Here is an 18,688-nt window from a genome sequence, read left to right on the forward strand (position 1 = left end):
AGTCTATTTTGGGTTCCAGAGGGCTAGAATCCATAACAGTGGAGTAGGCATGGCATGCCTAAAGAAGCAGGAAGCTGGCTGGCTATTTCGTGGCCCATAGGCTCATATATTTGAATATGTGGTCCCCAATTGATGAAACTATTTGGGAAGGATTAGGAGGGGTGGCCTTGTTGGGGGAGATGTGTCACTGGGAATGGGCTTTGAGGTTTCAAAAGTCCATGCCATTCCCAGTGCCTGCATGCCATGCTCCCCACCACAGTGACTGTGAACTTTAACCTTCTGAAACTGTAAACAAGGCCCAAGTAAACTCATCCTTCTATAAATTAACCTGGTCATGGTGTCTCTATCACAATAGAAAAATAACTAAGATACAGGCTGATCATAATTTCAACTATATGCAAGAAACAGAGAGTTGTATAGACTTGGGGTCTGGTTCGTTTTGGTGTGGGATGTTTTAATTTATTTGCAAGGCTTTTATAATAAAGCTTATAAAATTGTTTCTAAAATTTAAAAAAAAAAAGGAAGCAGAGACAGAGAACAGGAAGTATGATGAATCTACAAACCCTCAAAGCCCACCCCCAATGACATACTTCCTCCAGCAAGGCTACACCTCTTAGAGGTTTCATAACCTTCCCCAAACAGCACCACCCACTGGAGACCAAGTGTAAATGCATGAAGCTATAGGGCACAGTTCTCACTCAAACCACCACAAAAGCCCTCAGTAAATGCTCCTGGGCAACTGAGCAGTGCTGCCAAACCATGGCAAGGAAAATCAGCCTGTTGGCTATAGATGTGTGGGACACGGTTGACCCACTTGCTCTCCAAGGAGGGCTAACATCATACATGGTGGTTTCTCTCCACAGTCATTGGTGCCTGGGACGGTGGGGAGTTGGTTATCCAAAACAAAGGCAGCAAGAGTCTGATGGAGGGAAGTGGTGGGATAAGGATAGGAAGAGGAGCTGGCTTCAAGGGATGCTGCGAAGATAATATGAACAGTACCTTTCATTTTGTTCCAGGATCACGGTTGCAAATTTAAGTTGTCTCCTAGACAGTGTGAGCATCAGAAGAATTATCTTTCACTCCAGCAGAGAAATGTAAGATTTCAAGAGGACAGCATGCATAATGACACTGTAAAAGGAAACCTTTATATTACACTCAATTGTCAGTAACAGCACGTTAAGCATCCTAACACTTGTATAGCTGCTGTAATTTGCCTCACATGGCTGACTTACACCGCTCCCAGGAGATAATTTACCCCTGTTTGCTTACCAGAGGAACAGAACAAATCCTGTAATATCTTTTCCCCTCGTCTTCAGCCAAGAAATGATCTTTGTGGTGGGGATTTTGATGAACGCTTTACAACAGCCATGGGAGCCAAGAGATGGCAAAGCCCTTACTTGGCTCCCCTGCATTCTAGGTAGGAAAATGTCAAAGAAGTTAAAAACAGTCTACACTGTCTCCTGTTAAATCACACAACCACGCTGATTGTCATAAGTCCCTTGCACTGTGAATGAGGATTACCTTTCTTCTAAGAAAGCCGCCTTCTCCTATTCTCTTCTACTGCCTTCTCTCCTCTTACACAATATGCTTCCCCTCTCCTGACCCTTCTGGGTACCTTTATCTTAGGTTTGCTGAACTCTTAGGATGTCTATTGATGGGATAATATCATAGACAAGAGAAACTGAGGGGGCTGGGTGAAGGGTGTTTCACCTTACAGCTTCAATCCATCATGAAGGAAGTCAGGGCAGGAACTCAAGACATGAACCTGGAGACAGGAACTGAAGCAGAGGCCACTGAGGAATGCTGCTTGGTGGTCTGCTCTATGGAATGCTCAGTCTTCTTTCTTATACAACTCATGACCACCTTCCCAGGAGTAGCACTGCCCACAGTGGGCTGGGTCCTCACACATCAATCATTAATTTAAAAAAAAATGCTTCACAGACTTGCCCAAAGGCTAATCTCATGGAGTCATTTTCTCAATTGAGAGTCCCTCTTCCCAAATGACTCTAGTTTGTGTCACACTCACATAAAACTAATCTAGACAGCTACCATTTACCTTGTGGCTTCTAGGGGGCCTCAGCTTTACTCATCTGCATTCCTCAGTTAACATTTTCCCTTGAAATGGCCTCATCTACCTATTTGTTAATGTTCTTGGACTGCCATAACAAAGTACTACAAACTCAATGCATTAACCCACCAAGATCTACTGTCTCACTGTTCTGAAGGCGGGAAGTCAAGATATTTACAGGGTTATTCTCTACAGAGACCATGAGAGTGGTGTCCACTCAAAGCTGCTTGCTTAGCCTCAGGTGGTTTCTTGGACATTTGGGTATCCTTTGACTTGTGGAAGTATCAGCCATATCTCTTCCTTCTTCACATGGGGTCCTCCCTCCAAGTATGGTGTGGGCTATCTCTTTTTTAATAAAGTCATCAGTTATATGGAATGAGGCCCAGACCTATGTCCTCATTGTAATTTGGTTGCCTCTTACTGTCTCAGAAGAAAGTCATATTTTCAGGTTTTGGGGGTTAGGTTTTCACTGTGTGACTGGAAAGAGAAGCAAGTACAGTTCACCTCATGGCTGTTCTCACAGCTACTGTCATGTGTTACTATGCTATGACTCCCACACTTGAGCCCAAATGTGTCTCATGGACTCTAGTGCTGTTGCCCCCTGGTCATCTTCCTATGGATGAGCTTTGTGTCGTGTCTAAGACCACATTTCAGCACCCTTCCTCAAAACAGGTCCTCCTAGCTTTGTGAATGGTGTTTTGCCAATTTAGATGTCTCAGATAGAAACTAATTGTGTGTGTGTGTGTGTGTGTGTGTGTGTGTGTGTGTGTGTGTGTGTACCCACACGGGTGCAGGTACATGGGGCACAGCACAGGTGTGGAAGTCAGAAGGCAACCTCAGGTGTATAGTCTCCATGTGCTCTCCCCATTTGTCTGAAATAGGATTTCTGATTGGCTAGACCTTCACCAAGTAAGCCAGGCTAGCGAGCTCATGAGCTTCCAGGGATCTGCCTTTCTCCACACCCCCTCTTTTATTCCCTAAGATTATAAGCACACACCACCATACCATTGGTCCAAAGATTCAACTGCAAGCCCTTATAATTGTATAAAGCAAGTACTTTACCACTGAGTCATATTCACAATCTTCGCTCAGGGAATGGCTCTGCCCACAATTAAGAAGTGTTTCCCCACATCAATTAACAATGTAACCAAGATAACCCCCACCCACTGCCATTTGAATGGATTTAACACAGAAATAGAACAGTCAGATTTGGGTTCCTGGAAGACTCTTCTGCAATGTGAAAAAGTGGGGAGAGATAGAATAATTGGAGGGGCTGGTATCATGAGACAAGTAGTGGACAGTGGGCCCAGATAGTTAGGCCTTTAGATCAGTTTTGATGGGGAAAATGGGATATCACCAAGTGGGGAAGATTCCTGTGGTGGTTAGTATTGTCTACCAAACTCTAAAATTACGTTAGAGACAGACCGCTGAACGTGCCTGTGGTGGGTTATTCTGATTACATCTTTAATTGATATGAAAAGACCCATCTTAATTGTGGCAGGTCCATTCCCTAGGTAAGGGATTCTAGACTATATGACATGAAGAAATCAAGCATATATAGGCAAGCATGCATCCATTTTTGTCTTCTTCTGTCTGTGGCTCTAATGTATTCAGCTGTATCAAGCTCCTAATGACTTGACTTCCCCCGCCAAGATGGACTGTAACCTGGAGTTGTGAGCTGAGACCACCTGATCTCCTTAAGCTGTCTTTGTCAGTGCATTCTATCACAGCAACAGGAATTGAAACTAAGAGTTTCTCTGTGTGGCAGACAAGGGCTTGTCAAGTGGGTTTGGGTTCAAAGGCTATTTCTGCCTACCCACCTGGTATGAGTAGGTGTCCATAATGATTATGAATATGGCCTAATGATGGACATTTAGCTTTTCCTGTTGTCCTCGGTGGCAGAAATGCAATACAGTTCTACTTCTATTGTGTCTTAACCCACAGAAGGACTGCCTAAGCAGCTTCTTCTGCCAGCTTCTGTCCAGCATTCCTCCTAGGGTGATTGATGTCTGTATAAACACCATTAGCTCTTCCCCTGGCAGGTGTGTCTATCCTTTTTTTCCCCTGCTCATGAGCAAGGCATAAATATTTTGTGAACTGATACATAGGCATCTGGCTTAAAAGCTCAGCTCCTAAAAGAGAATATATTTGTGGACCATTAGCATTGGCAAGGGACTATGCCATGAATTGGCTCCCGGAGACTAGCTTTTCCACCCACTTGGCATTTAGCTCACTTTACAAAAATTGCTTCTGTAATTGGCTTTTCCCCTCCTGGACCATAACAAAATGAGGGCAAGCACCATGCCTTCTTGTTCCTCCCTGCAGTTAGCAGAGAGCTAAGGCACAGCCAGGCCCACATTAGGTGTCAGTCATATTGACTACCAGGTCATCACAGAAACAGTCCAAGAGACAAAGGTTTCTCTTGATCTGAGGTTTGGACTAATAATGAATGATGAGGCTGCTTTATTAATGTTCTGTCAAATCTATCAATCAAGAAATTCAATAGGGTCATTTGGAAAAGAAAGTGTTCCAGAAAACCTCCAGGAACAAATCTGTAAGCAGAGGTTTTCTAGAACCAGTAGTATCTCCCAAGGTTGGTGAGCAATGGTGGCATTGCATGAGGGTGGTTGTGATGTTGTAAGGCACATAAGAATTACAGGTGCCTTTACAAAGCCCTGTGTGTGAATGAGCAATCTGGTTTAGGATAGGAGGCAGTCAGGACTTCAGGGGAGGGGAGACAGAGGCCCAGTCATTATAAAAGAAAGTCAGTGTGTCACCTAATGCAAAGCAAGCGAGTGATTCACAGAAGCAAGCCTGGCTTGTGAGGATCTGGACCTTACCAATGTTGGCAGCTCTTCAAGCTCTCATCCTCTCCAAACCCTTTCCTATGCTACTGATGGCTAGAATCTAACACCCAGGCAGAAAAGGTTCTCGGTCATTTTTCCAAGATCACCAGCTCCTCACATATAGAAGTGGCTTAACAAAACTGATCTGATGAACTGGAAACTATACTAAAGAAATAGGATTTTTGACTAATTGCTGATTCGTGCCTGAGCTGTTAGAGATTCATCATCCCCATCTGTAAAATAGGGATAGTAAAATCCATTCTGCAGTGTTGTTGAAACCCCTGGAGATAGTGTATGCAAAGCTTCTTGGCACATAGTAGGTGTTAAGCATATGCTAGGCATTTTATTTTCATGTCACAAAAATCAGTAGTAGTGCTAACTCTTTGGTATTAAAGTCAAGCATAGATACACAAGATGCATCATATTCTAGAAAGAATAAATGAACACTGTTTTAAGGATGAAATAGGTATAGTGGGAGTAGTCTATTGGTTTTCTTTCATATACATATTTTAGAGCCGGGCGGTGGTGGTGCACGCCTTTAATCCCAGCACTGGGGAGGCAGAGCCAGGCGGATCTCTGTGAGTTCGAGGCCAGCCTGGGCTACCAAGTGAGTTCCAGGAAAGGCACAAAGCTACACAGAGAAACCCTGTTTCAAAAAACCAAATATATATATATATATATACATATATATATGTGTGTGTATATATATATATATATTTTAGGAAAAATATTAACAATCAAAATGCTTTTTTAAATGTGTGAGTACCCAAATCTTTAAAATACGTATCTTGAAATATCTTGAAAACCTAGCTTTTTGGTTAGACACTTATCATTTGAAGTAAGATAATTAACAGGGCTGGAGAGATGGCTCAGCGGTTAAGAGCACTGGCTGCTCTTCCAGAGGTCCTGAGTTCAATTCCCAGCAACCACATGGTGGCTCACAACCATCTGTAATGAGATCTGGTGCCCTCTTCTGACCTGCAGTCATACATGCTGTATACATAATAAATAAATCTTTAAAAAAAAAAAAAGATAATTAACAAATCTTGAAAAACTTCTTAAACATAAAACATATAAAACCTACAAAAATACAGACAATGATATAAACAGCAGATGTTTTAACAAGATTTTTTTATACAATGAATAAAAATCATCATCTATAGGAGGTGAAGAGCATGTACCAAGTATAATAGATAGAACTGGGGCTGGGAAGTTTTGGTTTCTTAGAGAACATAGTACTGAGCTGGGAATGTGGTTCATAGGTAAAGCATTAGCATGCTATGCCCAAGGTCCTGGGTTTGACTTCCAGCACCAAAAACATAAATAGTGAGTGAGTGAATGAATGAATGAATGAATGAATGAATGAACAAATAAATAAATAAATAAAATAGATCAAAATGAAAAGTTGTAGTATTACCTATGTGTGGGCCACCTCCTGGGACAACTCCTTTTAATAACTCTAATGTTATGTGTTTACCTAAGAACAAGGTAACCCTTAGGCAAACCCCATGAAAACTTTTATAAACGCCTAACCAATACTAATGACAATAATCCTACTACAGTTGAATATTTTTCAAATATAAAATTCAGCACAAATTCTTTTTTAAGGTTTATTTTTAATTATGTGTGTATGTGTGCTGGGGTGTGTGTGTGTAGATATGTGTGTTGGTGCCTGCAGAGGTCAGAAGAGGGCGTTAGATAACACTCCATGGAGCTGGAGTTACAGGTAGTTGTGAGCTGCCCAACATAGGTGATGGGAACTGAATTTGCATCTTCTCAAAAAGTAGTATGATTTTTAAGCAATGCTCTAGCACACAGATGACTTCTTTTATGAAATATAGCTTTCCACCGAATGTTTTGTTGAATTCTCATACCTTGCTTTGAGAAAAAAGTCAGATAATCATGACTGTCAACTAACACAATCAAAAGGTATAGAATTCTATTTCTGCTCTCCATGTTTGTTTGTTGATCTAACATCACCATGAAAAAGACTACAGCTCTTTCAGCCATCAAAAATTGTTTGGAAATCTCAAAGTCGGTTTCACAGTTAACACGTTGTTTGAAAGAGTTTGTTAGAAGAACCATCCACCAAAGAATCTAATCTTCCAGGTAGATAATGGACATGTATGAGGTAATTAACACAATTCAAGGAGGTGTGAGGGAAGGGGGTTGATGCTCCCTGGCACCAAATCTGCACATGATAGTTACCTAATAATTTGGGGGAGGGTTAAGGTGAGGTTTCCAGATCTGCTCAGAGGAATGTTTTGTGAGGCCATACTTTTCATTGGCTTTTTGTGCCCATGGGATATAAAGGCAGATGGTAGGGTCCTTGATTTAAATGATAACTACAAATTTGGTCTATTATCTTCCATATCTTGGTTCACACAGAAACTGCCCTAGCTCTTTGCATTTTACTCACAGTGCTTTCCAAAACCTTTTTTTCTAGTTATTCTTTATCAGCTTGGCTTTTTCATTCATCTGAAAACACCACACCTCACATTCAACACACTCAAGCAATTGCTTCACTCAGTCAGTAGTTGAGACTATTTTCCTTCGGCTTTGAACACCCTGGAGTAGATCCCTTTGGAACCCTCTGCCCAGCACTTTCCAGTCTTTTCTGGGAGCTTTTTACAATATCCTCACTACCAGCCCTGTAAGTAGACAAGAAGTCAGATAATACAAAGACATTCCTCTAGATTTTTTTTTTTACTCTGGATCACTACATTTCTCTCAGAATCCTAAAGCGGTGAGAATGAAAATCTAGAAGTTTGCCGTTTTCTGCAGATGGGACAAGCCTCAGCTAAATGAGAAGTAATGGAGTCTGACAATACAAAGAACACTAACAATGTGAAGAGATGGCAGCATAGCTGGGTCCAGCTGTTCCTGCTTCAGGGACGTCTTAGCTATTCGGTCCCTGGGTTGCCAAACTAAAAACTCCCCTTTTTCTTCACCTAGCTTAGAGTGGATTTCTAATGCATGAAGTCAGTGTTCTTGAAAGTCCACTGTGGGTCACTGTTCTCCCCTGCTCATTGTTAGTCACCACCGCCTGTGCTTACTGAGTACTTCCTGTGAGCCATGGAATCCAACCGGAAGAGGAAACAGAAGGATGGAGACTCACATGGCTACATAGGGCTCAGTATCTACACTTAGATGTTGCTGAGCCTAGCTTCTTATCCGCTCTCCCCAGATTCAGACAGCCTGGGCTTTTAACTGCTACCTACTGTTTTGATCTCAGTTGGGCAGAACTTCCTTTTCAAGAAACAAGTGAAGGCAGAAAACCAGGATTCCCGTGCTCTTTTGTGCTCTTACATCAGAATCTTAGAGTTGGTCATTTGCTGTAAGACCCCATGATATATATTTCAGGTATCCCAGTATTCAGTCTCTTCTAACTACATAGCCCAGTCCTCAGCTTAAAACTCTGCCTGGTGATGTGCTGGCCATTCTCCAAGGCCACTTTTGCTGTAACCACAAAGCCTTTCCTGCTCTATGCTTGACACAGATTCACTCCCCTCTTAGTCTACAGTTCACATAAAGTTATGGTTAATTGGTTACCTATCTAACTTTAATACTGAGTTGAGAGCTCCATGAAGGCATGGGTTATGTATCCTTTAGTTGTCTGACTTTGCCCCTGCCACAAACCTACTTAATAATAGATACTTAATAACCATCTGTGGAACCAAATTTAATATGGGAGCATGCAAAGTCCCATCACTGCACATGGAAAAATATTCTCCCGCCTGGATAGATATGAAAAATGACCCGTAATGTCCCTACTACTATGGCTCATGTCTTAAAGAGAGAATAGAGAAAATACCTGGCCTGACTACTAGGAGATTGACTCCCAGCCCAGCACTCCTAACACAGCTTCTTCTCGGTGCCTAGCAGAGTGGGTATTACACATGTGTTCGCAAGACACTTGGTGGCATAGAAAGTAGATGTGATTTATTTATAATGCTCTGTTGCATCTCAAGTGATACTCTGATTATTGCTTTTTAAATAGCTTCTTCTCTCATATAATACATCCTGACCACAGTTTCTCCTCCCTCCACAAATCCCAGATTCCCCTACACACACCTCCCCTCTCTTCTAGATTCACTCCCTCTCCATTTCCCTTCAGAAAGGAGCAGGCCTCCAAGAGACAGCAACCAGACATGACTAAACAATATACAATAAGACAAGGCATCTCTACATTTTAATTAACTATTAAATAATGCACTTTAGTCAGAGCAGCTTGAGACACTTAGTAATATAATAGATGATACAGCTAACTGAATCTTTAGACATCTCTATTCATTCTTCCAAGATTAAAAAAGAAAAAGAGAAGGAAAAGATTGGCAGATATGCCGAGATATAGAACTGACACCGAGTAAAGGCTGTACTTATACACTTCTGACTAGTTCTTGTTAGCTCTTGAGAGCTGAGGAATACACACTTCCCTTTTCTTTGATACTGCTACTTGTCAGCTACAAGTCTGACGATTTTCATGGTTATCAACTAGTATACAGCATGATAAATCCAAAGCCAAATTAAACAAGGATGTCACTGAGAGTTCAAGAGTACAGTTTTCATTAGACATTTCTACCATTTTAGAAGAATCACATCAAGACAGGGCTGCCATGGCACAAAGAGAATGATGCTCTGCTCCCCACTGGTGATAGAGGAGCTCATGCCTTTCTATGAAGAGCAAATACAAATGTCCAAAGAGTGAAGAGGGCTGTATATCTATTTTGGTATACACAGGTCTAAGCTGATTTTCATATTCTGTATCTAATCACTTTGGTGAATCCTTATTGGAACCAACAAGTGCTGTTCACAGTTACACTATACATAGAACATCTTACCCAAATTTTAGAAAACATATAAACTATAAGTTACATAGATACAGGTTTAACTCGGGGATACATATGTACATATATATGCATACACATATATTCTTAACTTGACATATGTACACATGTTTTCTAGTTCTGACAACTGAGAAGGCTTAGAGGCAGAAGAACCCAATAATATTCAATGCATTCACAATGAGACACTAGTTTTTAGACATCATTTTTCAAGAAGATAAGAATCCATTCTAAGAGAGGGACACAAAAATAAAAGACAAGCCCAGAGAGAGAGTCTTATAGTACCAAGAGGTAAAGAGGAGCATAAAAATAAACAAAGTGATGACAGCATGTCAATGAGACTCAGCAGCTCATTTTGCATGTGAGTGGTTTGAGCAAGAGTCAACAATATAGATTTGGTCATGACTTAAAGTATGAGATATATATATATATATATATATATATATATATATATATAAAAGTCCATACCACTACAAGTTGTTGAATAAGTAAATAAGTGAATGAAAAGAGAACATTTCTACTTATCAAAGAATTCCAAATAGTCAATGTAAAACCCTCTAGAAAGTGGCTTGAACCCTCTGTCTATCATCCCATAGAGTGGCAGGACTTAGTCACTGGCTATGAAACAAGAGCACAAGAAGACAGAACAAGAAACCTGACAAACTGGGTGTGGTGAGATGGTTCAGCAGTTAAGAGCTCTGGTTTTTTCTCCAGAAGACCTGGGCTCAATTCCCAGTATCCGTACAGCAGCTCACAACTATACCTAACTCCAGTTCCAAAGGATCTGATATCCCCTTCTCATCTCTGCAGGCACTAGACACATGTGATAGCTTGAATGTAATTGGCCCCCATAATCTCATAGGGAATGGCAATGTCAGGAATTTGGCTTTGTTGGAGTGGGTATAGCTTTGATGGAGAAAGTGTGTCACTGTGGGTGTGGGCTTTGGGGATTCTTATACTCAATATACCACCAAGTGTCTCAGTTGACTTCCTATTGCCTGCAAGATGTAGGACTCTCAGCTACTTCTCCAGTACCATGTCTGCCTACACGCCATCATGATGATAATGGGCTGAACCTCTGAAACTGTAAGCAAGCCATCCCAATTAAATGTTTTCCTTATAAGCGTTGCTGTCATCATGCTGTCCCTTCACAGCAATAAAAACCCTAAGACAACATGTACATGGTGCACAGACACACATGCAGACAAAAACCCAGACACATAAAATAAATAAATAAATAAAATTGTAGAAGAAATGTTTTCTGTTTGAAAAAGAAGAAGAAGAAACCTAACAACTCCCACCTTGACAAGTGGACATAGCATCATCACTGATGTCATACAAGTTAGCATATATGACTGATAACAAAAAAGATACTCCATTTCTCCATTATATCCCAAACCCATATCCCCAACATTATCATGAAAAGAAAAAAAACCACAGGGAAAATCTCACTTGAGGGAAATTCTATAAAACAATTTATCACTCCTCAAAACTGTCAAAATTATTTAAAACTAGGGAAAATGAGAAATCATCGCAGACCACAGATGGCTAAGGAGATATGGTGACTGGATGTAACATGGCATCCTAGATGAAATACTGGAATAGAAAAGGGACATTAGTGATGAAACAAGTGGTGTTCAAATGACAGCTGGAGTCTTGTCAATAGTAATGTACCAATATTTATGTTGTAAGGTTGCCAAAGGCACCATTGGAGTGGGAGAGTCAAAAGTTTGCTTGTAGCGATTGTTGGGATAGACTCCTTTGAGTTCCTACACAACTGTTCCGGTCACAGACCCACGAAGCCCATCCTGCGTTGGGGATAGATGGAACATTGATGAGAAGAGGCGTGGGATATTAGGGTGGAGGGGGCGTTCTAAAGGCTGTTTTCATCTACCACATTGGACAAAGACTACAGGTGAGACTGAACGTTGGCAGTCAGACTGGTAGAAAAGCATAGGGTGGCCTTTGATAGGGGATGCTATTGGCCGTTTGCCACTTAAGGAAGGAAAAGAGGTGAAAGCAGGTCTCACACAATGGTTTGCTCTCCTTAAATTAACTGTTGGGCTGTGTGAGTAGATTTAATTCAGAATGCGACTTTCCATACAAGCATCATCTTCTAATACTCACCTCCAGTGAATAACTCTATCAAAAAAAAGTGCTTTTAGAGACCTGGAGCCTCCCATGTATTTCCTTCCTGGGGATTCCTTTCCAGATTAGAAATGAGTTCATTAGGACTGTCATGGTCATGTACTTGAGTGCCAAGGAATTTGAAGTCATTTCTGACTTTTCTGCTCAGAAGTTCTCAAACTGGTATGCGCTCTGTCTTTCCAGGTACCTCCAGATCGTCAGTTACTCGATGCAAACCAGGATCCAACTGCCCCACATCACATAACAGCATCAGCAGGCAACTGTCCCCTCTATCTGTCACTGAAGATTCTTCTGCTCCTATTCTTGAACTTCAGAGCCGAGGAGCCTCTGGAGTTTGTGGACACAGAGTTGAGAGACAGAGCAGGTCAGGTACGTGGGTGATTTCCTCTTGAGTAGCAGTACATTTTAGCAGCCTTCTAGACAGCCGGGGGAAACAGTGCCTTGGGCACAGAGGGCAGAGGTGTTTCCCAGACTCTTAAGGGTAAGTGCAGGGATGGTTTATCAAATGGAAGTTAGGACACAGGGAGAATCAATTTATTAGGGATATACGGTGTCATAGAGAACCAAACTCCAAAATCTATTGTGGAAAAAACTTCTATCATAGTCAGTCAGTGACCTCTGGTGAAATTCACAAGGTAGTTCATTTTTCTCATCTTCAAGTGCCAACCCCAGCATCTTTTAGCTCAGCTCTGGGTTTCAGTGATAACATTCTGTGTCCAGTCTAAAGAGAATGAAAACATCGGCAAAATCTGTGCTTTTGTTCCTGTCAGGACTACCAGTCCCTGGCACCCGTCCAGTCTTCCCAAGTTCCTGTGCAGCATTTTCTGATCACTTGATACTTTTAGCCTTTCCCACATCCACCTGGCCACTCATTAACTCCTGGGTTACTGGGTTGCTAGAGGGATCTCACCCATGCCCATGAGCTTCCCGGCAAGGCCTGACTTTCTAGATACAGCCAGATTCACCAGTTGCTGCTAAAGACTACAACTAGTTAGTCTTGGACACCTTATTTCCTGTCTCAAATAATACTCTAAAGTCCCAAGTTCATATTCATTTCCTACCTTCTCATCAAATGACCACACATCTACCTCCCCAGAAAGGAAAAACAAACAAACAAGTTCCTTCTCTGTCTGGGAGAGTTTGTTCACCAGGGACCATCATTGAGGAATCTTCCCTTAGCTAGTGGCTCCCTCCCTGTCTGATGTCAGATACTCTATCCAGATTCTTCCATGATCAGCCCCTCGGTGCCTCTTGGGCTTACATCCACAAAGCCTCCTCTATCGGACCCTTCAAGCACTGCCAACATGCAAAAATCTCTTTCAAATTTCAAAAAGTGGTAAAAATAACAGCAGCATATACCGTTCATAATAGCTGGCTAGTGAAAACAAAGCTGAGAGTTAAACTGTTTTTAATGAATAAAAAATGACAATTTATGAGATTTAATGGGGGGGGCGGTGAGTAAATTGTAAAATGAGGCAGGAAACGGAATGAAGGACCTCTTCTTGAGTGCTCCTAACTTATGAATAGCTTGTTGTATATGAATAAAGCCTAGAGTGAATGTGTGCTCAGAACAGAAGGACCCAGAGTGCTACTGTTCTTTTTATCTGTACTGAGAAGGTTTGCGCCTCTTTTCTGGCCTCCTGACACAACAGTCTCTCATTCTAACGTTTTTATTTATCTCCGTTTTCCCCTTCTCATCTCTGCATAAATCACAGGACATTTGCAGAACTGTTGCCGAAGCAGGTGTTATCTGGAGGTAGTCAGGCGAGCTAGCTAGAAATCCTGTTTTCTGGCTCACTTCAATGTCTCGGCAGTAGGGAAGTTTCTCCCGAGCACATTGGTTTCTCTGCTCTATGCAGCCTCATCTCTCTGTGAACTGGTGCTTGTCATCTTGGGTCCTGTGTGTTTCACCAGACTGTAAACTCAAGTCCTTCACCTTTGAACCCCTGGGACGCAAGGAGAGAACCAGATCTGAGAGTCTTCAAAGAGTTTATTGAATAAATAAGTCAGAGAATGACAGTTTTCAGCTCCCGTTACTCAAGACCCCGAGAATTCAGTACCATTTAGAAGACTAAGAAGTTTCAGAGTGATTGTTGTGGCTCACATTTTATATTCTGAAGTGAAGAATTCACTTTCAAAGATTATTCTTAAATGCTGCTGCCCAATAAAGATTTTAACCCAGAGTGCAGGAGGGGGTCCATCAGGCTTGGTTCACCAGGCAGTAGGAACATATTCAGGCAGGTTCTAGAAAGGCTGGGTGAGAAAAGCCCCGCCCTTCACTGCTGCCACCCCCAAGTATACTCCTGGGCCTCTGCTAAGTTCCTAGAGACAGAAGAAAATATTGCAGGCAATTCTGTGTCCCTGCAGGATGCTACTATATGGGATCTCAGCTAGGAGAGTGTCCTTCTCAGCTGCCTGAGTGGTACACAAATTCACTTCTAACTTATTTGTTCTATCAGGAGAAGGGGCACTGACGACTTTCAACGCCAGAGAGTTTTGACAATTCCAAAGTGAAAAGTGCTACTGAATTTTCTTAGTCTATGTTAAAATTCAAACAAAGCCTACTATGTTTCCAGAAACACAGTTGAACAATAATTTGTTAGACGATGGGAAATGACTTTGTGTAGTCGTGGTTTGCTCTGTTCTTGGGATGCACTGCTTTCGGTTTAAGAGTTTTAAAAGATCTCAGGAGACGATATGAACAAGTATTTACTTCTCACTGACTTTTCATGTTGGTGGATACAGGGCAGCTTTGATTCCGTTGCAATCATCCCTCCCTGCCACCCCACACAGACTGAACGAGCAGCTTTATCTATTATGGGCCTTCTGTCTTAGTCACAGAGAGGAAGAAGAAGAGACCTGGTAGAGCCTCCGATGCCTCTTAGAGCTTCTGAGACAAGGCAGAAACCCCGCCTATGCCCCCATGGGACTAGATGAGGCTTGCCACAGTCTTTAGAAGCCGAGATGTGAAACACTCTTAAAGGCAAAGCATGCCTACAATGTAACATGCAGCACGTGCATGAGCATCTTTACCTTCGGGGTGGGGTCCAGATGCACACTAGACCCTGCAAAGGAAAGACCATGGAAAGAATGAGTTCAGGGTGGGGTGCTGGAGGTGGCTCAGCAATTAAGAGCACTAGCTACTGCTCTTCTAGAGGACCTGGGTTCAATTCCCAGCGTCCACATGGTGGCTTGTGACTAGCTGTGTGACTCCAGTTCCAGGGGATTAGACACCCTCTTCTAGCCCTCACTGGCCCTGCACACACGTAGGGCACAGACATACAATCAAACACTTCGTATTTATAAAATAAAAGATAAGCAAAATTAAAAAAAAAAAAACAGATGAGCTGGGGATCGTTGTTCTCTTCTGATGACAGAAAAGACAAACTCTGGCATGCTGATGCTTGCAACCCCATACATCTTCTTAAAGGAGCCGACACATGTGATTGCTGTTTTACATCCTGCTCCTCCACATCTGTATTCCTCTCCTGTTTTCAGGGGATGATGGGGCACAGACTCATCCTGAGAGCAGCAGCCAAGAAAACAGACTCAAGGCTCGCTGCCTGTCCTGCACGTCCGTGGTTCTGAAGGCCGTCTGGGGACTGTTGATCATCCTGTCAGTTTCGTCGTCTTGGGTTGGAACCACACAAATTGTGAAAATTACTTACAAGAATTTTTACTGCCCCTTTTTCATGACCTGGTTTTCAACCAACTGGAACATCATGTTTTTCCCTGTCTATTATTCCGGCCATCTAGCCACAGCTCAAGAAAAGCAGTCACCAATGAAAAAATTCAGGTAGGTTCCATGGTTAACGATCTATAGGTGACGTTTCAAAACCTGTTTTATGTAAATGTGCGGTGTATTCTCACCTCTTTGGGATATGAATTGACTTGATTTTCCAAGTGAAGGAGCAAGTGAAGTGTTGGTGGTAAGCAGGAGGAAGCAGAATCAGTCCCCTCTGAGAAGACTGTGTCTACACGTGGCAGACACTGAGCTGGTTGGTGCTTCTGTGTCCCTTACCTTAGGTAGTCATCGTCATCAAGGTAACAAGTACCTTTCTAGGTGGTGTTAATATCCTCATCTTAACCAAGATGAAACAGATTCCCAAAGGCAGAAAGTCTGCTCCAAGGTTAGTTGTGCATAATCAAATTCTGATTTACATTCATATTTATTTGTCTCTGAAGGTCATATGTTCAGAATGTCTCAAACTCTAGAGGGAAAATTGTATATTAATAAATTGAATTGCTGTTACACACACACATTTGCTTACTATTTCCAGCACTCTGATATCTTAGTGGATGAAATGGCCTTGTTTCCTGAGACAGGAGGCTTAGCACTGAGTCTCTGTGGTGGGAGTACACGGGCCTTGTCTGTTGTTTGGCAAATGTGCACGGTGGTGGCTAGCCTACTTGTCTCGTGGTTCTGGTATTTGTCCATGGCTAAGCCAGGTCCCCTCTGGGAGTGCTCAGGAACATGGCAGGGCTAATGTCAGCTTTATACAACACTCCCGGAAGGCCAAAGCAATGTTTGGGTCCAAGTTTCTTGGTGGAGTGCAGCAGGTATAGTGTTTGCCTTGCAAGCATGAGGATCTGATTTCTATCCCAGAACAAATAAGAAAGGGGGCGGGATCTAAGTTTGTTTGAGCATTCTTGTTATCCAAGCACTGAGGAAGTGGAGACCAGAGGACCCCTGGAGCTCCCAGGTCAGCCAGCCTCCCCTCCTTGGTGAGCTCCAGGCCAATGAAAGACCTTGTCTCAAAAAGTAAAGTGGATGGTGACTAAGGAATGACAGCCACAATTGTCTTCTGGCCTCTACATTCACACACACACATACACATACACACACACACACACACACACACACACACACACACACACACACACAAAGGAACAACATCAGCAACAAATAGTCTCATTGCAGGGTCCTCAGTAGATCACAACAACTGGTCTCCAGTAGGATGATAACAATTTGTCATACAGGAGCTCTAATAACCCCTCTTTATTCCCTCTGTGCTCAACAAGAAAAAAATGGCTATTACGATTGATACATTCTAAGAATAGATTTTAAAACAACTTCCACTGCTTGTCCCCGAATTGGAAGTGTGGGGGAATACTGAGGTCGCACTGTGAGCTGGTTTCCTGTATGTAACCATAAACATTCGATTTTAAAGAAACAAAAAGAGAGCTGGAGAGGTGATCAGTAGTTATAAGAGCACTTGCTGCTCTTGCAGAGGACCTGGGTTTGGTTCGACGACTCGCATGGTGGCTTACAGCCATCCATAACTTCACTTCCAGGGGATCTGGATGCCTTCTTTTGGCCTCTTTTGGTACCAGGCACATACATGATGTACATGCATACATGCACTCAAAATAATCATACACATAAAATAAAATTTTAAAATCTAAATTTTAAATAAGAAATTAAAACAATAAATATCTATTTTTGAAGAAAAGCCCTATAATTGTTTGTGATTGCTAAATATATTTTGTATTTGGTTGCTGTTAAAATAGAGATCATCTTTGGGGCATGATTTTTTTTCCCCCGAGACAGGGCTTCTCTGTGTAGCCTTGCCTGTCCTCGAACTCACTCTGTAGCCCAGGCTGGCCTCGAACTCAGAGATCCACCTGCCTCTGCCTCCTGAGTGCTGGGATTAAAAGCACGAGCCACCACTGCCTGGCATTTGGGGCATGTTTTTTAATGATGGCATTTTTTTTTTTTTTTTTTTTTGGTTTTTCGAGACAGGGTTTCTCTGTGTAGCTTTGCGCCTTTCCTGGGACTCACTTGGTAGCCCAGGCTGGCCTCGAACTCACAGAGATCCGCCTGGCTCTGCCTCCCAAGTGCTGGGATTAAAGGCGTGCGCCACCACCGCCCGGCTAATGATGGCATTTTTAAAAAAGATACAAAGGAAGTGTGATTGTCAAATTGTGTCATATTTGAAAACAGTTGTATGTGCCAGATAGTATAACATATATGCTCTTCCCAAAAGCTCCTATGTTTTAGATACACGTGTGATAAAAAAACAATTTTAAAAGTTTAGAGGAAAGAGAACAAATTAAGAGCATTTTAAAGCAAGCCATGCTGCTTTATCCAAGATAACCCATTTACAGAAGGCGGAAACGCTGCTTGGGGAACCAGCTGCATCTCCTCCATATCCCTTGCATTGGACTAACTCTGAGCTTTGTGGAGTGTGTGCCTCGACAAGATGCCTCCACCTGTGTGTTAGTGTAGGAAGAGCGAAGCCGGCCGTTTCTGAAAGTGACTCAAAAGGCTTTTACTGTGAAGCAGAGAACATTGTCTCTGAGAGGACTGTTCTCTAGTGAGAACAACGAGAGCTAAACATTGTTAGAAAACCCTTAGATCTTTCAACTTTTTCCCCTGCAGACTCATTAACACCATCTGCTAAGAAGGCATCCCCAGAGGTTTCAAGGCTGAGCAGGGAGAGATGAGTTAGCCTGGAAGACTGGAAGCAGAATTTTCCCACAGCACTAGACCTCTCAGTATTTTTTCTCCTGAGCAGCGTGGAAGAATTTCATGGGTTTTTTTCTTATCTCTAACATCAAAGGAATTTTCAATAAAGTATCAAATCTAGGTGATAAAACATGTCCCCTTAGAAGTGGACTTTGATGAATCTGTTGTTCCAATTAAATACTGCCAGAATTCAAGTGCCCCAGGTGCGTTTGAAATTCGCAGAGAAAAAGGTATTCACGATAGTTTTAATAAGGATGCTTCATTAGTGGGAAAAAAAAACTCTAGAAACAATGAGTTAGAGTCAAAGACACAG

The 18,688-nt window shown here is 42.2% G+C and overlaps 1 protein-coding gene across 3 annotated transcripts in view; it reads left to right on the top strand.

Moving 5' to 3' along the window:
• Positions 1 to 18,688, top strand: part of Slc35f4 (solute carrier family 35 member F4) — a 231,946-nt gene that overhangs the window by 194,325 nt on the left and 18,933 nt on the right. For 2 of the 3 annotated variants that reach the window (XM_052733389.1, XM_052733390.1), the window contains exon 2: positions 12,090 to 12,275. In XM_052733389.1, coding sequence (XP_052589349.1) covers positions 12,090 to 12,275 — 186 coding nt within the window. Of the gene's footprint in view, positions 1 to 12,089; positions 12,276 to 15,404; positions 15,703 to 18,688 lie in introns of all 3 variants that reach the window. The other variant, XM_052733388.1, reaches the window with a different exon arrangement.

The sequence above is a fragment of the Peromyscus californicus genome, unplaced genomic scaffold, assembly GCF_007827085.1.
Source record: "Peromyscus californicus insignis strain IS unplaced genomic scaffold, ASM782708v3 Scaffold_12__1_contigs__length_115047231, whole genome shotgun sequence".
Taxonomy (NCBI): Eukaryota; Metazoa; Chordata; class Mammalia; order Rodentia; family Cricetidae; genus Peromyscus; species Peromyscus californicus.